General features: G+C 37.5%; 2 protein-coding genes across 8 annotated transcripts; one reads left to right on the top strand and one right to left on the bottom strand.

The window, feature by feature from the left end:
- Positions 1-1,364: 1,364 nt before the first annotated feature.
- LOC308662896 (ovomucoid-like) lies at positions 1,365-7,160 on the top strand (the record flags this gene model as incomplete). The annotated part of the gene is made up of 4 exons (XM_081319040.1): positions 1,365-1,464; positions 3,559-3,587; positions 6,697-6,806; positions 7,100-7,160. The coding sequence occupies exons 1-4, from the start codon at positions 1,410-1,412 to the stop codon at positions 7,158-7,160; spliced, it is 255 nt and encodes an 84-aa protein (XP_081175166.1). The 5' UTR covers positions 1,365-1,409.
- A 3,181-nt stretch (positions 7,161-10,341) lies between these two features.
- UBLCP1 (ubiquitin like domain containing CTD phosphatase 1) lies at positions 10,342-26,718 on the bottom strand. 7 transcript variants are annotated; one of them, XM_081320766.1, is made up of 11 exons: positions 26,671-26,718; positions 25,378-25,557; positions 23,526-23,617; positions 22,611-22,696; positions 22,414-22,529; positions 19,965-20,063; positions 18,628-18,665; positions 16,198-16,296; positions 15,429-15,545; positions 12,089-12,216; positions 10,342-11,244 (listed from the first exon to the last, which is right to left on the bottom strand). In XM_081320766.1, the coding sequence occupies exons 2-11, from the start codon at positions 25,529-25,531 to the stop codon at positions 11,217-11,219; spliced, it is 957 nt and encodes a 318-aa protein (XP_081176892.1). In that variant the 5' UTR covers positions 25,532-25,557; positions 26,671-26,718; the 3' UTR covers positions 10,342-11,216. The 7 variants fall into 7 exon arrangements, 5 of the variants coding, with proteins under 5 accessions (XP_081176892.1, XP_081176894.1, XP_081176893.1 ...); XM_081320768.1 differs by having other exon boundaries at positions 22,611-22,692; positions 23,531-23,617; XM_081320767.1 differs by lacking the exon at positions 26,671-26,718 and adding an exon at positions 26,432-26,498.
- Between the last annotated feature and the right edge of the window lie 1,187 nt (positions 26,719-27,905).

Here is a 27,905-nt window from a genome sequence, read left to right as displayed (position 1 = left end):
TTTTTCTACTTGCATTTTTACGTGCTTTCGAACTGCTAGGTTGGCAGAAGCTGGGACCAGTAACAGGCGCTCACTCTGCTACGCGGCATGCGGGATTCGACCCGCCAAACTGCCGACCTCCTGATCGACAAGCTCAGCATCCTAACCCACTGAGCCACCGCGTCCCTTGGTTTAGGTTAGTACTGTTAAAATCTTCTAGTACAATGAGTAGGGAGTCTGGATATCTCTGTTCAGCCCACAGGATTTGGTCAGCTAAGGTTTTCAATACCTTGTTTATGCAAGGTTGAGGTGGAATATATACTGCAGCTAATATGAATGATGAGAACCCTCATGGGGAGTAAAAGTAAAAATTAATGAATAATGCCCCTAAGTTCCCATCACAAAATTTATTTAGTGTAGTGACATTTTTACACCATTAGTTGTTAATATAAATACAATTACCCCCTCCCATCTTTTTACTTGATATTTCTGCAATTCTGCCTGCTCTTTTAATCTGAATAAATGAACAGAACTCACAGGGGGAATAGAAGGTTATGTAATTAATGCATAGCATCTCTAAGTCCACATCACAGAATTTCTTTAGCATAGTGGCCTTTTTACACCTTCAATTGTTAATATAAAAGCAGATACCTCCTCCCTTCTTTTTACTTGACATTTCTGAAATGAGCTTATTTTTGATTAATTTATTTTTTCTATTTATTTAAAATATTCATGAGCTGATATATCCAATATCTGATAGAATTATGGGACTTGGAGGATACGGGTATTCTGTAAGTTGAACTTTGTGCACCTCAGAGTTGCCAAGGTTGAGGAACAGCTTCTTGGCTACTAGATTGCAAAAATACACATAGAGTAGCTCTGTAAGGAATGGTGAAATGGTCACATGCATTCTTCTTGGCCATAGATATTCAGTTGTAATATTTACACAATTTCATTGCTTTTTGTTGGAATTTCATAATTGGGATCATAACTAAGATATACATGCTGAAGGTTATCATGAGTTTATCTAAGAACTGAATTCTGTGTGTTCTTTAATAGGTGTATAACTGTTGTTTGATGAATAATTATATTTTTTTCATTTCCCCCTTTGAACATATAGTTTTCTTGATTATGATTTATGACTTACCAAATGTTTAATGTTCCTAAAGATTTACTCAATATTTACTAATAGAAGCTGACAAACACAAGCCTTTCACATTCCCCTATGCTAATAGAATGGTGAAACTGAAAAGTGCCTATAGGTACCTGCAATGTCAATATTCTCTTATCTTTTTTTGATAAGGCTGCAGTGATATATTTATATACTGTATATAAATGCCCAGCTAGAGCTTAAATAGGAGCTGTGTCTGTGATAGGTAGAAGCTATTTCAGTGGAAGAACTCTGGTGTGACTGATCCTCTCCTACCAAGATGAAGGTGGCTTTTTGCCTGTTCTTCACCCTGGCACTCTTCTTTTTGCACTCAGGTAAGACAAGCACCAGCTTGCAAAAGACCCTTTTCAGCTAGATGGCATTTTGAGACTTAGATCCACACTATCAAGCCGTTCCCATAAAAGTGGGCATTTTAAAGGCTCCTTCACATGAATGTCATGTTTATGCAGGATTTCCAAGCCCAAATTACAACTGGTATTATATAGAAATAAAAGGGACGCGGTGGCTCAGTGGGTTAGGACGCTGAGCTTGTCGATCGGAAGGTCGGCAGTTTGGTGGGTCAAATCCCGAGTGCCGCGTAGCAGAGTGAGCGCCTGTTTACTCGTCCCAGCTTCTGCCAACCTAGCAGTTCGAAAGCACGTAAAAATGCAAGTAGAAAAATAGGGACCACTCCGGTGGGAAGGTAACAGCGTTCCGTGCGCCTTTGGCGTCTAGTCATGCCGGCCACATGACCATGGAGACGTCCTCGGACAAGCGCTGGCTCTTTGGCTTTGAAACGGAGATGAGCACCGGCCCCTAGAGTCGGAAACGACTAGCACGCATGTGCGGGGGAACCTTTACCTTTACCTTATTATATAGAAATAATATAAATCTTTAGAAAATAAAACTTCAGCGCTCCAAAGTCCTGATACCAACAAATATCAAAGTTTAAAGACTAAGTAACTTTCAAATGTTAAAGCCACAGAAAGCATTTCTGATGTGAATCAAAACCTGGAAGCCTGACTTCAATCAACTACTAAACCCTACTTACCCATTATTCTTAACCCAAGATTATAGTCCAACGAAAGGATTATAAATTTAGATCCACAAAGTTGTTTTTGCTTGCTTACGTTTGTTTTTATGTTGTCAGCTGTTTAAAGAAAATGATATTTAATTTGATCATATTTAGTCCAACTGTTATTCAGTGATAGTTGCATTAAGTTGAATATATTTACATTTGGAACAGAAAGAAATGTGTAAGATCAAATACTCTTTTTTTAGTAAAGAATTACTTAGTTGGCCCTTATTCAAGCTATGGATTTTCTTCATATTGTTTATGGATTTGATCACTTATTTTTAGTTGCACTTTATAATGGTTGTTCTCTGTCATTTTTTGTATATAACTCTTTCAATCACCTCAGGTCGTATAACCTATGCGCAAGAAAGCAAGTGAATACCTTATTTGTTATCCAGCTGGAGGCTAACTGTTTGCCAGGCAGATAAGGAAGTTGTTATTGAAATTTAATGCAGAAGGACTATATTTCTATAGCTAAATATTAATCTGAAACAGTTTTATCATCACAGTATTTGCATATACATTCCCTACATAAAGCACAGACATAGAAGAGTTATTAGATCCCTACTCTGGTGGTGGAATCTGTGAATTAGAAAGTGCTAGTAGGAACCTAAGAAAGATCAAACAAGGCAATCATGAAGACAGCAGAGGTTCTGCTCCTCACCCTGATGCTATTCTTTTATACGGGTGAGTCCCACATCATAATTGCTAAAATCCCTTTCCAAAGAAGCCTTGCTCTTAGAAACAGGTATATCCATCATGTATTCCTCAGAAAGAGAGACATTCTCCTGCAAGCTTTCTAAAAGTTTCTGCAATCAGAAATGATCCTTTAAGTTAAGGATACAGTGGAAGGGCTGTAATGGATTCCAAAGTCTACCATGTGGAATTGATCCTCTTACATGAAGAAATCACACATTGCTAGTTGGTGAGACAGGAAAATCCCCATGTAACGAGGTAAAATCTATAGGCAAAAAGCTTCCATATCACAGTAAGTGCTTATGGTGTACACTTTATTCATGGCTGACGTTAAGATGCAGAAATTTCACAAAGTTTCAAAACTTGCATCCAGTTTCAGATATCTATGGAAGGAAACTTGAAGATCATAAGATAATTGGTTCATTTATTGTATATTTATTTTATTTATGTTGTCAACTTAATGGATTGTTCTTGTTACAAATATAATTCAGTGATATTAGAAATAATGTCCACATATTGGTATATAGATATAGATTTCTTTTGAGATAATAAAGGAGAATGTGTAATAAAACACATTCATGTTTACATAATCCAAGAAATGTTCTGTAGTCAACCATTTTTCAATATCAGCATTTATATTACTGTTGTTTGGTTCTAGATTTTGTTACCGAAGCAAATGAAGAACCAGTAAGTGCAATTCTGTCTTTTAATACATTATTACTTCCATATCATTATAGTTGAAAATTAAGATCAGTACTTTTTACGGAGCAAAGAAAAATCAAAATCAAATCTAAGCATGAAAATAAATTGCAATGTTCTTTTTGACAGATTTACATGGTGCAGATGTAAACTCTAATTCTAATTGTGTTCAGTTTCTAAACTGAGAAGTGGGTTGGCTACTAAAATAATGCATGGTTAAAAAAACATGGTTCAATATCTAAATTATTATTATTCTGTCAGAGGCATGTAGAAAAGATAATCACTACTGCTGAGAATAGTCACCTACATTCTTCAATTTGTTTATAATTAATTTGTTCCATGAGAGATCAAAATTCACCTAAGATAACAAACTGATGAGAATAATAGAATTGAAAAGGGATTGCAAAAAACCTCAAGATCTTTCCAAAGTGAGTGAATTGGTGTCAAAATGGCAAACACGGTTCAGTGTAAGCAAAGACAGATAAATGTACACATACACACAGTGGCGGGATTCAAATATGTGAACAACCGGTTCTCTGTGTAGATGCCTCTTCTGGAAGTCCGTTCTGGGCCTGGGAAACAAAAAATTAGCTACTGGTTCTGTTAAACTGGTGCAAACCAGCTGAATCCCACCACTGCACACACACACATATACATTAGTACAAAACCCTAATCTTCACAGATGTATTTATGGAATCTGAATTGGTAGGTGATTAGTTAAGAAGAGAATCAGCCCAATCTGCAGTTTCCATGCTTGAAGCATTAGAAAGGGAATGAAAATAAATCAGCCAAAAAGCAACATGTTTATATGAACCTATGGCTTCAGGTGGCTGCATTATCTCCACTTTTAACACACACATACACTTGCACACCCCCAACTACAACTTCAGTATTTTTAGGCCTTTACCATGTGTTTGCTTCGAATGTTCTGAGATCAGGATTTCAGTGTTTGCAATCTGAAAAGGCTTTCATGATTAGTGAAAGGTGATAGCTGCAATAATAAAACTGTATAAATCTAGCTAATATAGACTAAAGATCTACATAAAGTTATCTTTAATCTGTTACAGCTTCATTGGAGCAGATAAATATGGTTCCATTTACTCTAGTTTTGTGCCAGCTTCACTGGAATAAATTAATGGATTGAGGCAATCAGAAACCTTGTCTTGTCTCAGATGAATCTAAGACATGATTATAGAATCATAATCTGGCTATGTCTTAAATCCTGCTCTATGTTCTTCCTGTGGAAACTGTCTATACAAGGACAGGAACTTAAAGTCTTCTTAATCAGTGCCCCCCAATCTTTTGGGCAGCAAGGACTGGTTCCATGGAGAAATGTTTTGCACCGGAATAGAGGGGGTGTGGTTTTGTGTGCTGCTTGCATCCCGCGGATGGGGCTTCGCTTATTTGCGTGAGCCGATTTCTGGCATGCCGTGGACTGATACCAGTCCATGGGCTGGGTGTTGTGAACTACTGTTTGAAATGATCCATTTAATGATATTCCACAGGAGAATTTTCTCCCCCCCCCCCCAAATTATTAAGATTTAAGCAGAAAATAAGGCCACTGTTATTACTATACGTTTTGAGATAACATTGGTTGCCCAAGAATGGGTATCTAGTTTGGGCTACCTTGCCTTGTCTTAAATATGGCTTGGATCCAGTTCAACTTAAGTTTTTTTGCAGTTGGTAAAACAAGGCATTAATGGCTGACCTAGGTTTTGTTAGGCTTAAAGTAAGATTAATTTTGGATTCAGTTTTATATACTATTTATGTCAACAGTAATGAGTCTGAGGCCTTCCAGTATTATGTTACTGGATGGACTACAATTACCAGCCATCCCAGCCAGCATAGCCTGTGGGTGAAAGAAGATGGGAGTTGTAGGTTTCTGAATTCCATCTCTGATCTAGAGTAAAACCAGCTATCTTCTAATTAGCTTCTACCTAGCCATTTACGAGGGATCATTCTTGTTTGAAAGAAGGACAGCATATACAATATTCAGCCACCTAACTATTAATGAAATTCAGCTTAATAAGATACAGCCTTACCCAAGATGTCCCAAAGGTGCTTTTTCCAAAAATCCACTGGACTTTCTAGGTTTTTTCCCTTTGGAAACATTTTGCTTCTTGCCCAAGAAACCTTTTCAGGTCTTGGATGAGAGGTGAATTTTTCTCAAAGAAAAAAATCAAAATATTCCAGTTGCCTTTTGGAAAAAGAATCTTTGTGGAAATCATGACCTGGACAATTGAACATCTCCAATCTCCCTAAGATGTTACAGACCGCCTTGGCAAAATGATACAGACCTTTTATCCTTATGAGGAAGTGACACACATGTCCCTCAAAAAAGGAACACTGATGGAACATGTAGGCTTAAAGTAAGATTAATTCTGGATTCAGTTTTATATACTATTTATGTCAACAGTAATGAGTCTGAGGCCTTCAAGTGTTATGTTACTGGAAGGACTACAATTACCAGCCATCCCAGCCAGCATAGCCCATGGGTGAAGGAATATGGGAGTTGTAGGTTTCTGATTTCCATCTCTGATCTAGCTATCTTCTAATTAGCTTCTATCTAGCCATTTTTGAGGGACCATTCGTTTGGAAGAAGGAAACCATATACAATATTCAGCCACCTAACTTAACTATTAATGAAATTCAGCTTAATAAGATACAGCCTCACCCAATATGTCCCAAAGGTCCTTTTTCCAAAAAGCCACTGGACTTTCTAGGTTTTTTTTCCCTTTGGAAACATTTTGCTTCTTGCCCAAGAAACCTCTTCAGGTCTTGGATGAGAGGTGAATTTTTTTCAAACAAAAAAAAAATCAAAATATTCCAGTTGCCTTTTGGAAAAAGCATCTTTGGGGGAATCATGACCTGGACAATTGAACATCTCCAATCTCCCTAAGATGTTACAGACCGCCTTGGCAAAATGATACAGGCCTTTTATCCTTATGAGGAAGTGACACACATGTCCCTCAAAAAAGGAACACTGATGGAACATGTAAATCCAACCACCACGTTTTTATGTGACTAATTTTATAACACAAGGTTTATTTATTATGTCAGTCCTAAGATCTGAAAAATGTATTGTTGCTTTCTGCAGATTCAGTGTGGTGACCAAGTACAAGACTTCTGTACTTTGGAGTTTATGCCACACTGTGGTTCTGATGGGGAAACCTATGCCAACCAGTGTTTGTTCTGCAATGCTGTTGTGTAAGTATAACTTTCACGTTTGGAGAATGGAAAAAAAAAGTGATGCTCAGAGCTATTTTGTCTCATTCTGCTTCCTAAGGATTTTCTAACATAAATGAACATTAGAACTTGGAGAAAGGGTCTGTTTTGTCAAGTGAAGTGGCCATCAGAAGATGCGGAGTTCATCACCAATTTCAACAGACCTTACATTGGGAGTCAACACTTCTTGTGCTTTTTATCTTTGTATTCATTTAATAATGAGTAATTTTACATCTTCTGAATTTTCACACCCCACTTTGCTTTTCTCTTACCAGAAAGAGTCGTGGAGCACTTAAACTAAAACACCGTGGATCATGTGAGGAAATCAACTACTAGAGATCCACTTTGCTAAAAAAAATCAACTACCATCCTATCATCATAATGAATGCCATAATAAATCAATTAACAGAATGAGAGAGATAAACTATTTCACATTTGTTGATCTTTAAATGGCTTGTGCAACCGTTGAATCAAAGGATGGCTCTCTTTCAGAACATCCTGAAATTTACAAAATTTACAAAAAATAAATGGCACAATATACAAAATTACTACTGCATTCTTAATACATATTTCTAAGCTCAAAGAACGAACCTTCACCCTCATATATTTCTAAACCTTGGAAGATTTTTTTCTCATGGAATCACTCATATTTGGCTGCAGAATTTTACAAACAATATCATTTTCCATATAATGCCAATTTTCTCACATTTCCTAATCTTCTTGTTCCCACATCCAAGGAAATCTATTAAAAATAGTTCATAATACCATTAAATGCAGAATGTATTTCATGAAGTATTATGGAAAAATGAGGATAAGCTGTATTGTTTGGAAGGGAAGAGTCAGTTCCTTTTAAAAAAATAATTCTTGCCAAACAAAAGAAAATTGTAGGTTTAGATCTCACTCTTTTACTGTACGCCAGTCTATATAAAACTGAGTATCATTCACTGCTAAGAAGCTGGCTGGGAAATTCTGGGAGCTGAAGTCCACAAGTTACCAAGTTAAGAAACACTTTTCTAAAGTAAATACGCCTTTACAATGCACTGTGCAACATATGTAGGGCTATAAACTATGTCTTGAGCACTCCTTCAGTCAGCTTTGAAGCTTACTAATTAATGGAAAACTGTTCATAACTTTATACCTGAAAAAGGACATTTGCTCTTGGCTGCACCATAGCAGATAAAGTGATTGGAATCCATCCATACACGACCAACTAGAAAACGTAACATAGAAGGACTCGTTGCAAATCAGATTTCACTTTTTATAAAACTTAAAGGCAGAAAATTAACATTTGTGGAAATAAACAAATGGGATCCAGGGGAAGGGCCTTCTCTGTCATGGCTCAAACCCTTTGGAACATTTTACCCCGAGGTGAGATTTGGCTCCCACCTCTTCAGTCCTTCCACAGGAGCTTGAAGACCTGGCTCTGCCAAATGGCAGGGGGCCATAACATCACATTGGAGGTGTGATGTTGTCAATTTCCATCCTGCTCTCCTCCCCCCCCTTGCAACCTGTTCTTTCCCTCCCCATCCTTTAACTATATTTTATCTTGATTGGGATTTTTATTTTTATTTGTTTAAAGATATTTGTTAGGATTTTAATGTTTTAATGCTGGAAGCTGCCCACAGTCATTTGCTAGGAGATGGGCAGCAAATAAATTCAATCAATAAAAAACAAACAATCCAATTTTCTCTCTGTCAGAAGAATCTGCTTTCAAATAGCAGAACTGCAAGAGATATCTAGGCAACTGATCAAACCAATATATCCAGCGCAACTGCTACCATTCTAGGATATTCTGCAAATACACAGAGAAAGTACACTACAATTTCGTATTAATAGAGAAAGCTTGTTTGGATAGATCAAGCCCATCCATTAATTTCATTCATAGTTCAGATTACAGAAAGGATCATGTGTCTATTTTCTATGGTTATATACCTTAAAAAATTAAGCCTCTTTGGGATTGAGCATGCTAATTACCCACAGTATTGTTTACCACAGCTATGGAAAGTCCTGTGCATTTTGATATGGGGGTATAGGTACTGTAAATTCTTTGAATTCCTACATTATGGTTTCACAATTAACTGGTTTTTTTTAAAAAAAAACCTTTGCTGATGTTTGATAAATACCAAGTCGTACTTTTCATTGGCTGTATTAAATGATGCATGTGCTTGCTTTCATCTGGATATAGAACTTGACTGAAAATGTAGCGGGGGCAAACTATATTGGAAATTACTACACTAATTCAATTCTTTAGATAAAACTGAGGGCAAACCAACACAGGCTTCAGAGGAGAAAATAACACTTATAGGTCTCTACAAACTTCACAAAATCTGCTCCTTCTAGTTGAATTAGACTCTAACCCACTGGCTGAGAATACTACAAGTTGTAATCCTAGGAAGCCAAATATCTAATATTGCATTACAGCAGTTTGAGTGACTAAGTGTTGGGACAGCTTGTTTTTACAGCTGGATAATTGTTTAGTCGCTCCAATGCTGCATGATTCATTCATATATTATAATAATAATAATAATAATAATAATAATAATAATAATAATAATAATAATAATAATAATAATAATAATAATAATAATAATAAAGTTGGAAGGGACCTTGGAGGTCATCTAGTCCAACCCCCTGCTCAGGCAGGAAACCTGATACCATTTCAGGCAAATATCTAAGACAATAGCTTATGGCCCCACTTTCAATTTGCTGATTGGCAAGAATTCATGGCAAACAAGTTGAATAAAATTTGAAAAGCAGAAAACTAATTAGAACTAGTGTTTTCAAAAATACAGGATGTTTTACAATACATAATTTTGAAGAAAAGTAAAAAATAGTGTTTTTAATGTACATGGGAAATGTGGCATTTGTTACCTAGGAAAAGCAAACCAAGCCACTCTCTAAAGTATCTTTTCAAGGACTTGATAAACCATAAAACCTGTTCCGCACACCAATAACAGTTGGAAGGCTAAAGAACATTGATAACGCTGGAAGATACTAGAAGCAAGCAAAGGCTCTGGTAACCAAAGTCAATGTGAAATAAAATTTATGAGTTTAAGCTCATAAAAGTAACCAACCTTGTAAATATTGTCTTTGTTTTCTCAATGTATCATTGTTTTCATACTTCTAATCACCTTACTTCATTAAATCCACCCTCATGATCAATCAAATATATTCTAATTTACCTAACACTATATACATGGGTTGCATCCCTACCCTAGAGGTTTTACTTCTCCTGATTGCAAGAAACAATCCATGTTTCAATGGAATTGTTAGCTAAATTTCACTTCTGATTTTCTGGCCAAACAGCTCAGTGGCAAGACAATCCACCACAACACATATCTTGGCATTTGAGTCTCTGAACGATTGTTGTATATTGGTTTCATATCTCCAAGTGTTTCTTAGATTCAAGCAAGAACATCTCGCAAAAACTGAACTACTAATGACCATTAAAATCAAATATTACCTACATCCTTAAAGCTGAGTGTGTGTTACAAAATTAAAAATGACAGGATGCCAATTTTAAGAAATGCATTTATTATCATTTTTCATATTAGCATGCCTGTTCTACATTTCAGAACTATTTTGTTATCTTAATTTGAAACAGGCAACCTGCTTTTGAGCATAAGAACAGCACAGTGAGGGACTATCGGTCGATGTTTATCATACTTCCACAGTGTGGGCCAAAGCAGAACAAATTATGTGATGCTTTAGAACAATTGTTGCTGAATGTTGTCAGTGACAGCACTTGTATCCTGAAGAAGATTGATTTAGAACAGAACATCAAGTGCTCATTTTTTAAGAAGTTATTCTTGGTTCTGTTCAGGTTTAAATCCTTTCTCTTATTCAAAACATTTTGTATAAAGAATCTTGTCATTCAGATCTGTGCATGAAGGTATATTTCCCTCTTGATCGTGCTTTCCTGCATAAAAGGAACACTTAACAAACCATTACATAATCAGACAATTTATAATTCATAAACTTAAATATCATAACATGAAATGTACTTGTTTCTCAAATTGAGAATACAAAAAAACTGGCTCCATGGTCAAGATCAGAATTTGGAATTTGATTTACAGTACAGATAGACTGAATAATTATTTTCCATCCCCCACCCCTTGAAAAACAATACAATCTTCAAACTTTTGGCAATACTACAATAGCAGTAACAAGGAGATTGTTCTACATAGCCTCAGAGATAAGGTTATCTCCGAGTTTTCTTTTCCTTTATTTTGTCAGCACTGATCTTCACGAAAGAGACCAGAACAAACCAAAAGGCCAGGTATAAGAGTCACTCAGGTGGATGAAGTCAGTGTCCAGCACTACTTTATTCTAGCTTATACAAGATCAAAAGATCTCTATCTTCTGTTTGGTTTCAGCATCACAAAATTAAAATTACTGTCCTTGTTTCTTTGAGAGGTACCTGAAAGAAATCAAAACATTTTGTATGTATAACACGAAATATAATTCCCCATGAACACGATATACATAGAGACACTGGGCATTTCAAACTGATACAACCGCTATGAGCTGATTGATGTTCTGGAAACATATATATATTGTATGTATTCATTTCAGATTGGGTACCATGTAGCCTTCACAACCATAATGGGAAGGAGAATAGCACACCACTTGTGGATAATGTTCCTTTGCAATTTCAATAAAAAGCTTGGTGTGGCTTTTCACTTGCGTCAACTACACTTCAATCTCATGTATTGCCAAGCCATAAACATAATTTTGAGAGATTCCATTTCCTTGATCCAGACCAGAAGAGATACCAGATTCCAGCAAGGTCACTGAAGACATCCTGGTGATCAGCAGATTGGCAATGGCAGCTTATTTCAACCCTCCAATTATGATATTGGCCCTATTTAGACACTCAAAAGAGTATCTGTAGAGAGCTTGCAAGGTAGTGTGTGGTGAATGCATTTTTTCCCAACCTCTTGGTGCGAAGAAGGAAGGTCTGAAAAGATGTTGTAAATATGTCTATTTCTAGGAAAGACTGAAAACTAAGTTCAACTCAGCATACCTACAACTTCCCTTCAAATTGTTCCATTCAACCAGGGAAAGAAAAGATGTGGATTTAGTTCCGGAACACGCGACTGCCTTTTTTCATTTCCCTAAACATTTGAATGTGAATTCTAAAAATCAAACATAAGTGCACTGTACATCATGGCCAAGGATGTAGCTACTCTAACAATTTTAAGACAACACACATCTCATGACCAATCCTAATTCACTTATATATCAAATTATATAATCTTTACCTTTCCCAGTGTTTGTGGTTCAACTCCAAAAAGTCATCTAATTTTGCTATTTCCTTGAGATACTGAGTAAGTTTTAAAAGCTCTTTATCTTTATCTCTGTTTAAATGTGCCTTCATGAAGGGTTTTATCTGTTGACCAAAAAATAAAATGGGAGTTAATTACATAAAGAGTATACTAACATGGTGGATGGTCTGTTTGCAGCCTGATCTCCTAGATCAGCTTTAGCTGATCACTGACACAGTTCAGCCAATCTCCAACCTCCCACCTCAGATCATAATGATCTCTTACTCTCTCACTACGATCAACGTCCCAAGCATGCTGTGCAAAGGACCTTGGATATGCTCCTGTGTACTAGTCATATCCATGCAGCAACTCAAAGATCCAGGCACATTTTTTTCTAATACCCACACTTTAATTAGCCATGAGGCAGCAACTTGAGAGCAAGAATAATTTCCTTGTGCATGGGACTTTGGGTGAATCTTCCTAACAAAAATTGTATTTGCTGAAAAAAGGCCACTAAGTTTGGCATGTGAGGGTACAGAAGCCTGGTATTCTACATTTGAGAGCTTACGTCAGCTACCTCCTTTGAACAACCCCCATAATATTCAAACCAGCTAAACTAGTGTAAACAATGGTCTCTATGTATTGGACAAAAAATACAATTGCATGCCAGATAAAGGAATACAAAAACAATGCTGCAGTAATCACTTACTGCAAGCTCATTCCAGAAATAAATTTATTTTTTTAACTTTACCAGCTTTCCATTCTGCATCATTCTCACAGAGAACATTGGTTACTCTGACTTGTTGCTAGAGACTGCCCTCCAGTGTACAGTCATTACATTATAGCAGAGCTACAATACATTATTTTCCTTCCAATCATAAATATATCCAAGTGCCCGTGAGAGAATGAAGAAACTGTGCAGTCTTTGGTGCTCTCTGAGCTTGGTTATTTGTTGCAGATGTTTCATTACTTGATTAGCTGACTTCACCGGTGCTAGTGAGCATGGGAGTTCCACCTTCTGAATGAAGCTCAGAGAGCACCAAAGACTCCACAGTTCAACTCTGAGCTATGTATATTCTCTTCCATTATAATGAAGAAAATAACCTCATGTCAACTTGTCTGAATTTAAATGTTATTATGATGGGAGTCATATAAACCTTTGCAGAGAAGGGGTGTTCTGTTATTTCAGAAGGCAGGCATCATAACAGAGGAGACGACACAAGATGATGCCATTTAATTGATGAGATCAAGAGCACACCCGTTCTACTTGGACCGTATTGAATAGGCACCAACAATTGGAGATTGGAAATCCCTCAGCTAACCTGGCCCTGTGTTATAAGAGCACCGAAGTACCTTGAATTCACCTGGAAGCTGACTGGTATAGCTTGCAAAGCAGTGGGGTCAACATGAGCATAACGTGAGAATCCCGCCTATGCTGCCACATTCTGGAGTAGCTGTAGCTTCTGGATAATCCTCAGGGGCAGCTTGATATGGTACAGAATTGTATATTCAAAGTACTTGCTCTACCAGATTATATAAGGTTTTGGTTTCTCCATGAATCTGAGAGTCTATGACAGGGGTGTTAAACTGCCGGCCCGCGGGCCGGACGCGTCATCCTAAAACCGCACCCACCCCATTGCTGGCAATGGAGAAAAAGCTTAGATACGTTGTGCGATGTCACGTGACGTCGTGAGTTTGACATGTCTGGTCTATGACTTAGGAGGGGGAAAAAAGTACACCATGCATGTTTAATTACAAAGAACAAAAAGTAATTGGAATAGCAACTATTATTACCTTTGTTACAATGGCATCTACCAGGTTCCATGTCCTTCTAAAGAAGGTTATAAAACTTATCCCAAGCACTATTTGTCATGCTTAAGCCTTGGTGACAACAAATTAATGCTCTATGCTAATTAAAATTTGCTGTATCTAGTAAAACATCTGGTCTTGATTCTTCCAACAGAAACATTCCCATAAGCAGTCACCCACAATTTGTCTTGCTGTCAATAAAATCTGAACACTGCTTGTTTTTTCCCCCCGGGAAGGAAACACTGATATTGTTCTGTCAGTGTTGCGCTCTGTCAAGTTTCCCTCCATATGATCAACAGATTTTAAAGCTATCTGCATTCTTTAACCATATTTTCCCAAAACTGGAGAGATTAGGAAGGCAATACTAGCTTGCATGACAGCCAAGAAAAACATCTTCCTAAAATCTTGTCAAATTTGAGGATGGGAAGAAACAGATCTGCAAGTTTACCAATAATTTCAGAACAGGTATGCAAGCACATTTTTGTTCCTCTCAGAACACATTTCTCCCAATTAAATAACTCTGACAGAAATACTTTAACACCAGCAGGAAGAAACTTTTACCAGTTATTAGCAAAAGTTCCAAAATACTGCTACTGAATTATTCAGTGATATCAAACAATTGATATAATAGATATTTTACTTAAATCAGAGAATACTGTACAGCAGCTAAAGCTGCAGTCCTGTATACTATACTATTTATTTACATGTTTCAACTCCTTATTTCCTGTCAACTAACAAAAAGTGTTATGTAAGCCTTTCACCTACCCATTTTTTTAATGTGCACATAATATACTAAATTAATATTCAGGATTGATTTGTACAATGATTTGAAATGCTTTATCCACTCTGAATCAGGAAAAGGCAACCCAGTCACCAAAAATTAGCAGCAAAACATGGGACAAAGTTTGATTTTTCTTGTTATTTGTATTAAATAGGTTTAACATACCTAACATACTGTTTTGTTAAAATCCCCCAAGCCTTCCTCCAAACTAGCTACTGCCCTCCAGGGGTATCTGCCATAATTTCCTTAGCTGGGAAAAAAGGCCACTTTAAAAAATTGCATCAGTGCTAGCACCAAAAGGGTTTTACCACGTTCTATACCCAAAAGTTAGTAGTAAAGTAAAAACATGGACTTACTCAGAAGTAGTTGCACAAGTTTTAAAAGAGCTGGAAAAAATTATCGTTAAGTAGAAAGACAATGTGATGTCAGTGGGTGAGGTGCTAGATTAGGATTGCAGAAATCCTAGTTCACTCAAGCTTTTCTTTCCAATATTAGACTGGATATACTTAGCTGCTAAGGCTCGGAACAGAACCAATGTCCCCATGCTGTTGTGTTAACAACATAACAGAGGGATTTGTATAGATAGTGGCATGAAAAAAATGGAAGCAGCTCTCCAAGTAGCCACTATGCTGACAGGCTCAAAGACTGGCTCCAATGAAAGCATCAAAACTGTTCACATGTAAATCTACCCAAGTTTACCTTTTTTTAAGCCAGCTGACATTTTTTTCTAAGTTAAAAATTTTTTACCTTCAGGCCATTCTGTGGGTTCATCAGAAAATTTCGACCAATGTCATCAAACATAATAGTATTTTTCTTGCTGTAAAACTCTGAAAATTTGCCCCATATAACTCCTAGAGGTTTCACCTGTAGAAGCAAAGTTAGAAGAAAATCAAGTAAAATTGCTGAGTTAAACAATTTTAGAAATCTAAGCCTGCAATCTAAGCCTACTCACTAACTTGGAATGCGTATCACTGAATTTAACAGAATTTATTCCAAAGCAATCCTTAAAATGAAATATGCGATAAGGTCTCCAATTCAGTAATTCATCACAGCATTAATCTGGGAAATTTGAGAATTAACTGCAGCTTGTCTCACTTTTCTAAGCTGTTTGAGCATCTCCCTCCCTTTCTGTAAGAAATATCCTGCTTTCAGATGTCTCAAACACACAAAACAAATTGCAGTTCTTATAGTGTACATTTGTACTGAATACTTCAATTATCTAAAACAATCATTCCTTAGATTATTTTACTGTGGAGTTCCACTAGTAACTAAACTATATACTCTAACCCAGGGGTCTTCAAACGTGGTCCTTTTACGACTTGTGGACTTCAACTCCCAGAATTCTTCAGCCAGGGTGAAGAATCATCTTCAGACATACTGCTGATGGAAAAGGTTTCATTGGGAGTCACTGGGTCCTTAATCCACATTTTACAAAATAAATAAATAGACTACACAAATAAATAGACTTCTAAAAATTGAGAAAACATCCCCTTTATAGAAAAGTAATTGCTCATACATCAATTAAGCCTCGCCTTGGAGTGTGCACAGTTATCATGGCGGCACTATCCAACATGAAGGTTATCTTGTAGTTTGCATTAGTGCTTACTCCCAGCTCCTGCAATGCAAAAAGAACAATGAAATTTCGTGCACTAGCTACCTCTCTGCTGTAATTTACAAAGCAGAAACAACTTGCCCAAATAAAAGAGATAAAAAACACTACCTAAAACTTGTCAAAATAAATGCCTACTCCTGTCTCCAAGGAGACTCTGAAGGGTGAGGGTTGGAATGCAGGCCTTGTTTGTTTGTTTATAAAGTTTATAGACTGCCCATCTTACCTCAAGGTAACACTGGGTGGAGTCGTACCTACAAATTGTGGCACTGCAGGCAACGAAAGCAACAGCATTGGCTGCTTTACTAATTTATCACAGTCAATAGAAGGCATTCCTCATTTTATTTTTATTTATCAGGTTATTTAATGCTGCAGACACATTTTAAAATGTTCAGAAATGTAAAAAGATTACTCTACAAAAAGGCATTTTAATGTTCAAAGAAGCAGGCGCTTTTAACAGGCCAATTAGCTAATTTCTTTTTTAAAATCAACGTGTTTGAGCACTTGGCATCTTTTTTGTGTGACAAACTATTTCGAAGAGACAATGCAACTCTCCCTATACAAACACGGCAGCTTTATTTTTGTATCTGGTTGGAATGACTACTATTGTTTCAAATCGCGGCCTGGGTTTTGATGGGAAATGCTGGAAAATGTGCTTAGCTTCAGGAATGGGAAGCCAAAAAACACCTAGCAGTCCTTTGGGCCTGGTTATACACTGTATATATATATAAAAGTGCCATGCATGCATACATAGAAGACTAAACTGTGGCCCGTCCACTCAAAAGCTAAGAATGCTCAACAATGTCATGCAAAAGCACAAATCCTATGAACAAGTTTACTAACCGAGTATTACACAATGGTTTTAAATAATGGATTTAAAGTAAGATAAACTGCTTAATGGTAGCTTTTGATTCTTCTGTGACTACTATTATCACCTAAACTAATTGTCATATTTAAGAATTGCCCATCTCTTTCACAAAGAGATACTACAGTAGTGGACTGATCTAACTTAAGTAAAGTGCCTTCTAATGTTCCTGATTATACATTCACAAACTGAAATAGTTAAGATTAAAAATAGGACACATTTTCCATCATGGCTATACGCGGCTATCCCGGTACAATTTGCGAAAGTGACTAAGATATTTCAAATCTCCCATTTCTGTTGGTAGTATGTAAAGCTGGCCAGACATCCTATCTGCAGAACTGGGGTTTTAATGTACAGGGTGAATTTAATGCTTTTTAAATTGGTTTTAACTTTTGTATGTTTTGATTTTTAATTCCCTGTAAACCGCCCTGAGTCCTCAGGGAAAGGGCGGTATACAAATGCAAATATTAAATTAATTAAATTAAACTTCCAATCCACCAACCCAGAGCCATACGCTGTGGTCTGCACACACAGCTGCATTATTCCTGTAGTTCCAAACAGGCTGCAGGAATAGAAATAGGATTATGCTTTTTTACATATAGTCTGTGAGGAGCTGGGTAAGAGACAAACTGGGGGGTGATTTAGCATAGCTTTCCTATGCTTAGGAACTCTTGAAAAAATTATGTGGTGGATTACATGAAGTCCTGCCAAATACATGATCTAACATAATGAGTGAGAAGACAGCTAAGCTGTCTTGTTCTTATTTTTTTCCATTCTTCAGATGTATATATGGGAATGTGCCTCTGGGGACTATGTCTACAGGTTAGACTTGAGGGATCTACTAGAAAATATCTGGTCCAGAGGAAAAAATATGGGATGATTTCAGGATCTGGTGGTGGGCAGTTATTAGATTCCTACAGATTTAACTCAAGACTCTGCTGCTATTTTGGCACTTGACCATAGGCCAAGATAGGAGAGTACATCTGCTGCTAATGTCTACAAGGGAACAAATGAGACATCACATCCCATGAACTCTCCTAAGAAAAGTTCCCCAATGACCTGGATTCAGATTTAACTCTTCAGAAAGAAGAAGTTCCTTTTTATTCAGGAAAATAATCTGATTGAACTGTGGCTGCTGGGGTTAAAAAGAGGGTTGGTTTTAGTCAATTTATTTGCTCCTCTACAGCTCACAGGACCATCTTCCAAACAGTTCCAACCACAAGGATATTTCTAAGGCATAAAAGGAGAATTGGTGGAAAAGGAACTCCTTGTCCATTTATTTGCAGGAGCTTCCTGTGGGCAGAATTAAAACACTTCATTCGTGAAAACACAACGATCCAAGCCAGTGGAATCCTTTATTCTAATTTAAAGTGGATTTATAATTTTGTGAATAGATCATTTTAAAACAACCACACAAATTCTAAACAATCTAAACAGATCGTTAGAAACAGAAAGATACATAGAAAACTTACTTTCATTTTAGCTTCAATCCATTTCATATTAGTTGCAGCTGAAGTAGAAAAAGAGATTATAAAATGAAAAGTTGTTCTGTTTTTAAGATAAGGGTAATCATTCTGATATTTTTAGTTTAGCTTTCACTCCCTTATTTATAATTAAGAAATCATCCTACCTATTCAAGTCCAATGGACCTGCCCATCAGCTCCTTATTAAGAAGGAGCTATAAAGGTAAAGGTTCCCCCGCACATGCGTGCTAGTCGTTTCCAACGCTAGGGGCCGGTGCTCATCTCCGTTTCAAAGCCAAAGAGCCAGCGATTGTCCGAGGACATCTCCATGGTCATGTGGCCGGCATGACTAGATGCCAAAGGTGCACGGAACACTGTTACCTTCCCACCGTAGTGGTCCCTATTTTTCTACTTGCATTTTTACGTGCTTTCGAACTGCTAGGTTGGCAAAAGCTGGAATGAGTAACAGGCGCTCACTCTGTTACACGGCACTCGGGATTCGACCCGCCAAACTGCTGACCTTCTGATCGACAAGCTCAGCGTCCTAACCCACTGAGCCACCGCGTCCCTAAGGAGCTATACGTTCTACTTATTTAATGATTCTGGATACTTCGAAGAAAGCTTTCCCCAACCTGGTACTACTCAGATGTATTGGAAGAAGTATCAGAACTCCTAGCTGGAAGACATGTGATTGTAGTTAGAGATATAAACCACATAATGCTACCATATATGAATAAATAAAGGCAGAAACAATTCAAGGGTATATGTGAAGTATAGACTTATTCTATCCTGCATTCACTTTAACGGGAACCTATAAGAGCAGGAGGAAGCATTAAGATATCATTTTATAAAATATGAACATCGAAAGAATAATAGACAAATGACTCAATAACTAGTGCTAAGAGTGTTTGATACCTCATGATATAGATTCATAGAACCATTTAAAAACTGCACAACTTTAGAAAAAAATTGGAGTCATATTGCCACTTTTTTCTTCCTCTTTGATCTGGGCAATTGTGCTCCTTGGAGATCAGGAAAAGCTGTCAAATCAGCTTGCAATAAGAAATGATAAGGCACAGGGAACATGCCACTTAATGTATCATTCCCAAATTGTTGGGCAAAGTGCAATAGTTACTTTTCAAAACGATTTCTAATCTATTTTTGCCCAAGAAAAGCTGTATTTTTCATCAACATAGTTTGCACAACAGTCCAAAGTTAAAGAGGATTAAATGTAACAGAAAGACTGAACACCAAAATATATGCTTCAATATCTATCATCAGATTCATGCATTGCAAATAAAAATGGCAAGTAATCAGATCATTTGTTTGTAAAGTAAATGACTTACACCAAATTACAATATCATAATCTTCATAAGCAGATGTCAGAAACTCATGAAGGTAGGGCCTCATCAGCTCAATTCCTGTTTCTGCGCATGACCTGTGATCTAAGAAGAAAGTCATCTGATTCATTTGATTCAGTTCAAATTTCCTTTGAACATCATCCCCATGGACCTCAACTAGTTGCAAACAGTCCAGTGCTGTTGACCTGTGGTTTTTTTTTGTTTTTAAAAAGCCTAAAATACTACAAATCAGAGCTTTCCAGAGAAGGGAAATCAGGAAAAAATCCACTCTCTCATCTCCATACCAGCTGATAGGTACAGTGAGGGAAAACGAATTGTATGTTTAGCCACTGACAAAGAAATCATCAGTCTATAATTTTAATGGTAGGTTTATTTTAGTTTAACAGTGAGAAACAGAATAACAACCCAAAAAAAAATCCAGAAAAACGCATTTTAAAAAAGTTATAAATTGATTTGCATTTTAATGAGTGAAATAAGTATTAGATCCCCTATCAATCAGCAAGATTTCTGGCTCCCAGGTGTCTTTTATACAGGTAACGAGCTGAGATTAGGAGGACTCTCTTAAAAATCTCAGCTTGTTATACGTATAAAAGACACCTGTCCACAGAAGCAGTCAACCAATCAGATCCCAAACTCTCCAGCATGGCCAAGACCAAAGAGCTGTCCAAGGATGTCAGGGACAAGATTGTAGACCTACACAAGGATGAAATGGGCTACAAGACTATCACCAAGCAGCTTATTGTCAATCTCCCTTAATAGCCTTAGAATAAGCAGAGTCTTCTCCTGCAGTACTAGCCTAAAGTAGTTTAAGGCAAAACACCACCTCCTCACTTTAACTTCAATTTAGAGTGAAACTAAATTGCTCTATACAAGCCTAATAATGATTTGTTTTTATATATGATAACTGCAGTGAGACTACTATAAGCTTAAAAGTGGAAAAGTTCAATACCTACAATGGAGGAACGGTTGATGAAAATATTGGAACTGGTCTGGCAATTAATGCATCAGACTACAATGCAGACCAGGGTTAGAGTGCGAATTCTAGCCCTAACCAAGGCTGAAAGCCAGCTGGGTGATTTTGCACCAGTCACACACACTCGGCCTAACTCGCCTCTCAGGGTTGTAGTAGTAGGGATAATAGAAGGAAGGAAGGAAGGAATATTAGGTATCTTCACCAACTTTGTGTCATTTATAAAAATAATAAAGGCAGAACAAAAAATCTAAAAAATAACCCTTACAGAGATGGCTAAATTAACTTCACAGCTTAGAGAGAAAACATATTTAGGACTGAGTGGAATCCCTTAGAGATTTGCTGCATAAAATGGGAAAAAATGAACTTGTGGTTTTCCTGAGTAGAAAAAAATTGGAGAATGGAAAAGAATGAGCTTTTTGTGTACAGTAAGAGATTATTTGATAGTTTTACTTATATTTGCTGCAAAGGAACCTGGAAGATTTTTCTTTCTATTTTGTTTTCATTCTTCCTACATTTTTTCTTTCTCTGTTTAATGTTCTTTGTAAAAAATTTAATTAAAAAATAAGATGATTCCACAATATACAATTCAACAAATACAATCGCCACCTTGAAGACATGACACTACCAAATTGCTAAATCAGATTTCAATAACCTGGGGATCAACATTAGGCCTAAGTGATGAGTTGTTTTTCAGCTTGCTTTTTTTTTTTACATATACTACCATCAGCACAGATTCTTCTTAGCTTAAGTTCTATTTGTTACATCTAAAACAGGGAATTAAACTTTACCTGAAACCACAATCTGTATACATTGTTCCAACCGACCTACTGATTTCACATTTTTGTTTACATCTGAATTTAAATATAACTTAATCAAAGCTATCTCATAGAGAATTATAATGCTTACCGTGCTATGTTTTATGTTAAATTACTGTTATCAGTGTTTTCCCCGTAAGTTATAAAGAGTAAGCATACATTGAAAAACATGACTGCAACTGATTGACTGCCTGCTTGTTTTCATGTTCAACATTTTATCTTTAAAGCCTTGACCCATAAATTTACCAAAGAACTGACTATATGTATACCATACAATTAGCCTTAGAGAACATATTTTACAGCTGGGGATTAAGAGTCTTTGGATTAGCAGGTAACAGAAAATGAAATATTTTCATAATCAACTTGACTTATTGAACTAGTTTCACTTAAATATGTTTATATTCCCCTCACTGGTGGTTTTTCAAAAGATGCTGAAAATGTTTTGTCTCATGTTGCTTACTGTCTTATGGTTTTACACTGTCATCATGATCTGCCTGCTACTATTCAAACTATTATTATTTGAGATATAATTATTGTTGTAAAGCATGCCTTAAGAGCTATAAAGAATATAATAAAAGTAATAGAGAGTCAGGATATACAATATTAAACAGCGAGGAACAGTTTCAACCTAAGGTTAATGACTTACCAAACAATGTGTAATCAACATCGAGAACCAACAATTTCTTCCCTTCTCTTGGAGGATTCAGTATTTCTATTTTGTAGTCCTTAACTCTGCGGGAGATTTTCAGCAGATTCTCCTCCCTAAACACAAACAATATAAGCATCATGTAGTTGTAGTTTCTTTAGCTAGTCATTCACTTATTACTCTACACAGTGACTCACCGATTTTCTACTTCAACAACTTCCTCTTCAATATCAAAATCATTCACTACATCTTCATTATCAGGAGGTGGCCCAAGGACATCTTCCTATAATGAAGGTAATTTTTTAAACAAATTAGCACAGAGATAGTCACATGTTTGCCTAACTTGGTGGATTAGCCAAAGCCCAGAACAATAACTGCTAGATAGCTATTCATACTATAGAAATTAACAGAGAGTAAATATGGTTGGAAAAGGGAGGCGGTGGCTCAGTGGGTTAGGATGCTGAGCTTGTCAATCAGATGGTCGGCAGTTTGGCGGGTCAAATCCTGAGTGCCGCGTAGCGGAGTGAGCGCCTGTTACTCGTCCCAGCTTCTGCCAACCTAGCAGTTCGAAAGCACGTAAAAATGCAAGTAGAAAAATAGGGACCACTATGGTGGGAAGGTAACAGCGTTCCGTGTGCCTTTGGCATCTAGTCATGCCGGCCACATGACCACGGAGACGTCCTCGGACAACCACTGGCTCTTTGGCTTTGAAACAGAGATGAGCACCGGCCCTTAGAGTTGGAAACGACTAGCATGCATGTGCGGGGGAACCTTTACCTTTTAAATATGGTTGAATGAATTGATAGACACTATGCTCACAGGACATCGGCAGCTGCCATTTAATTAAAGGCTACTGCCAACAACAATAGAACATGGAAATAAAATGGAAAGCAAATGGAACTGTATTCCATAAGTTCACATGATACATATGAATCCTGCATTTGAAATAATACATTTGGTCCAATACTTGCACAAAGGGCCACCCGGAAAGTTTTCACAAAAGCAGGCTCCTTACATCATTTTAACATGATTTTCAATGATTACATTTTAGTGAGTTTTATAGCCATTAGAAATTGGTTTCTGTGTTTTAATAGAGCAATAAGATATTTTACCAAACTTTCCTCACGAGTCCCCATCATCATGATTTTCGTATTTGGTTTCAATTTCAATGATCCAAGCTTCACATCATTTTCTGCTGGCTTGCCTGCAATATAAACAGATTAGACTTCCTAAGTAACATTGTGCAATTTCCTCGTTTATTCTGCATGACATTTTTGAATCACTGAAACATTAAACTCAATGAAGGTTGTTAATAATAATAATAATAATAATAATAATAATAATAATAATAATAATAATAATAATAATAATAATGATGATGATGATGTTGGAAGGGACCTTGGAGGTCATCTAGTCCAACCCCCTGCTCAGGCAGGAAACCCTATACCATTTCAGGCAAATGGCTGTCCAGTCTCTTCTTAAAAACTTCCAGTGTTGGAGCATTCACAGCTTCTGGAGGCAGGTTGTTCTACTGGTTAATTGTTCTAACTGTCAGGAAGTTTCTCCTTAGTTCTAGGTTGCTTCTCTCCTTGATTAGTTTCCATCCACTGCTTCTTGTCCTGCCTTTGGGCGCTTTGGAGAATAGCTTGACTCCCTCTTCTTTGTGGAGCCCCTGAGATATCCCTTTAACCATATAAAACAAATCAGTGTTGACCAAATTCTCACTATATAACTTTTTCTATGACTGAAAGATGCCCAGAGTTGCCCTGAGGAAAGATTAGTAGCTTATCTATATCTATCTATCTATCTATCTATCTATCTATCTATCTATCTATTTACTTTTCTGCTATGCATGCTGGAAAGGCTTCAATAAATCAGTAAGAATTCTCTTAGCTGCTTCAGCTTGGTATTTATTTTATTTCATTCAGACAAGAAACATTTCTTTTTCTTTTCAAATAAGAACAACATGTCTAAAGAACTGCTAGGGCTTACACCCTGAGCAGTTTCCACTTGTTTTTCCTAGGTAGCTGAAATCCCTGTTAGCTTATACTTTAGTCCTTTGTGTAATGATATTAAAAGTATTGCAGTCACAACTAATACAAACATTGTAGAAAATTAAGAACTGTACAATAAAATACAATATATTTTTCAGTTTTTTCTACTAATGCAGGTAACTAATTGTGTGTTTGTGGTTTTGAACTCCAATCCTGACCATTACAGCTAAACTGCAATGGTGGTTGTTTTACACATTTTGGTTTCTTTGAATGCTGAAAGCAATTTATTCATTAACTGGAATGACTCCCCAACTCACAAGCATGACCATGGAGTGGAGGCAAAGTAGCTAAGATGAATACTCATGCCCCAACACTGGCTTAGCATTTTTCACTTATGACCATTGCAGCATTCCCATGGTTGTGTGATTCACATTAGGATGCTTGACAACTGGTTCATATTTATGACATTTGCATTGTCCCAAGTTCATGTGATAACCTTTTGTGACCTTCTGACAAAGTCAATGGGAAAGCCAGATTCACTTATCAACCATGTTACTAACTTAACTTCAGTGATTCACTTAACAAATGTGGCAAGAAAAGTCATAAAATGGGACAAAACTCACTTAACAAATTTCTCACTTAGCAACATAAATTTTGGGCTCAATTGTGGTCGTTAGTCGAGGACTACCTGTACATCACATGACATACAAACAGAGCACATACATAAAATTAGTTGAATATTCAACATCTATGCATTAATACATCACTAGAATGTTCTGTTAAAGAGGATGGACAATTGTTGACTGCACAAGCCTGATATCAGTCTGCTTCTTGTACAGGGTGCTAGGGATAAACCTTAGACACTAGGGTCTATGTTGTATTTTTTAAGAAGTGCTTTCACATTTAGTCATTTAAACAACCAGCACTATCACAACTACTTCACTTAAGAAAGAGACAAAGAGAAGATTACCTTTTACTTTAAGTCCCAGAAGCTTTTGGCGTTCTGGTAGCACTCCTGTAAGTCCTTTGAGTGATTGCTTGAGATCCAACACTGTGTCCTCTTCTGATAAGGTGGTTATTAAAAATTCTTGCCCACCCCATTTTATAATGAGAGACACGGCCATGTTTGTAACATATATTTAAAACAATCCTGTGAAAAAGCAAAATAAATATAGAAAAAAAAAGATCAGACAATTCCAGATATCTAAACTTTTTTAGATATAATAGGAAAAACAACCTAAATATTTAAACTTGAGTGTCATCCTCAACACACTTAATGGGACTCGCTTCTCAATACATGCCGTATATATCTGATGGCACTGTAACAAACCTAGGACATTATTTTTTCAATACCTTACAAACTTCTATATTCTTTTTTACACAATACTTTTCTAGTAACTTTAATAAAATAGACTCCTAGGAAAGTATGCATAATAGGTATTTAGAAATTGAAGGGGGAAAAGTGTTAAGAGAAAACAGCACAACCACACTGATCAACAGATCAGCAAAGCATGCAATGCATTCAAATCTCTAGAAGAGAGCTTTATATATAACGGTACCTATAAAACCAGCACCATATGGAAAAATTACTCTCAATTTAATAATTCTTTAACAAAGAATAATATATTTCACAGACAGACCAGCCCACCCCTTGCCTAAATAACTACTGGAATCTGATTCAAGCAAACGAAGGCTCAACAATTTACGAGAGAGAAAAAAGCATCTGCTTTTATCTATTTTCATACTTCTCTCTGTTTAATCCTACTGCCAACTTCAACAAATTATCAACGGGGTGGTTTTATAGAAAGATGCTTCCCGTATCAGTCTGCTTATGCACGGAATAACAGCGTTAAGAGCCGGTAGCCCTTAAGCCTAACCCGCGCTAGATTTGTCCCTTTTCTCGGCAAGCGGAAAGGGCACCCCGCGGCGTAGAAGTTTACAAGACAGATCCCCATCAGCCGAGTCAGGGCACGTTAACTCAGCCAGACACCAGAACTGCAGCGAGCCTAATTTCCGAAGACTACCTGGCAGCTTCAGACGCCCCTCGGGATCTGCGCGGAGGAAGCAAATCCACCTGCAGATCGGGAGCATGCAGGATGCAGAGCGCTCCCTGCCCGCAAAGGTTACCCTTCCTGCCCTTTCCTGAATGCGGGGTGGGGTGGGGTGGGCGGTTCTTGCCCTTCAGGAATGGCTGATTACCGGAGGCAGCTCCATCGGGCACCCGCGCAACCAAAGAAAGGACCAGAACCGGCGGCTACCCTACCTCGCTTCTAAGCGACCGCCCCGACAACCAGACCCGGGCAGCCAGGGCCCTCACGAACCGGAAGTACTTTCAGAAGCAGGAGGCTGGAAACGCAGAGACAAGAAAAGAAGAGGGAGCCCTCGGAGACTTGGACGTGGGACTTCCGAGTTTCAGTTTAGGGACCCTCTTTTCCTTTGAAGAAGCGACCGCTGCTCAGAGAAGTTAGGAAAGAAATTTGTTGGTGAAGAAAAAGAGTGGAGCTCTCAGTTGACTTTCATTATGTGTGAAGCATTTTATTTTTTTATTATATGGATATGTTTATTTTAACGTGCGTTTATTATACTGGCGGAGAGAGAGAGAGAGAGAGAGAGAGAGAGAGAGAGAGAGAGAGAGAGAGAGAGAGAGAGAGAGAGAGAGGTGTAAATGTAATTATAAACAAAAGGGTATGTTGGTATGAATTTTAAATTGTTGAAGGTGGTATGAAGGTAGGTAGAGATGATTTGCATAAAGGCGTGATAGAAGAATTGGAGCCGCTTTGCAGAAGAAGGCATCAACATGGTGAATGAATGAGATCCAGAAGTAAAATCTTGTTTAGATGAAGAAAGTGGCCATGTCCTTATATGAAAAGGTCAGGAATACTTAGTGTTTTCCTGAGTTTCTTGGGGAGGAAATTTGGTTTGATTTTCTTTGAGACTTGAGATTACACTAAGCCTATTTTAGATCTGCAGAACAATGGTTCCCATCTACAGTGGCTGGGAAATCATGATATAAAACAGATTTTTCTTCAGGTTATTAATATTTAGTGCTTTCCCAAATAAGTATGAAAGCCAGGTTTGCCCCATAAGAACAGATATGAAATTGCTGTTTGGTCAGTATTGGTGAGATTAACTGGACAGGCAATGATTTCTAAATAATCTTCAAAAGCAACTTTATGGTTCTTGACAGTAGTAAGGGATGAAAGATTATTACCTTAGAGAATATTCAGCTGCAGTGGCGTAGCGTGGGTTGTCAGCACCCGGGGCAATTTGCGCCCCCTAACCCGGTGACGTCACGGCACCACCGAAAAGACGCACCCCGCAGCGGCGTAGACTTTCCAAGAAGAGTCGCGCGCATGCGGGATGCTTCCGGGTCCCTCTCAAGGGCGGCTGGGCGGGGCTCCGACCTGCAAGAGCCGCTGCATTCAAGCTCGCACGTGAGCCCCGCTAAATAAAGCCACGCATGCGCACGAAGCTAGGCCAGCCGGCCGGCGGGTCCGT

This window comes from Vipera berus, assembly GCF_964194415.1.
Source record: "Vipera berus genome assembly, chromosome: 2".
Taxonomy (NCBI): domain Eukaryota; kingdom Metazoa; phylum Chordata; class Lepidosauria; order Squamata; family Viperidae; genus Vipera; species Vipera berus.
Note: the sequence above shows the minus strand (reverse complement) of the source record. Positions and strands in the feature narration are given on the sequence as shown.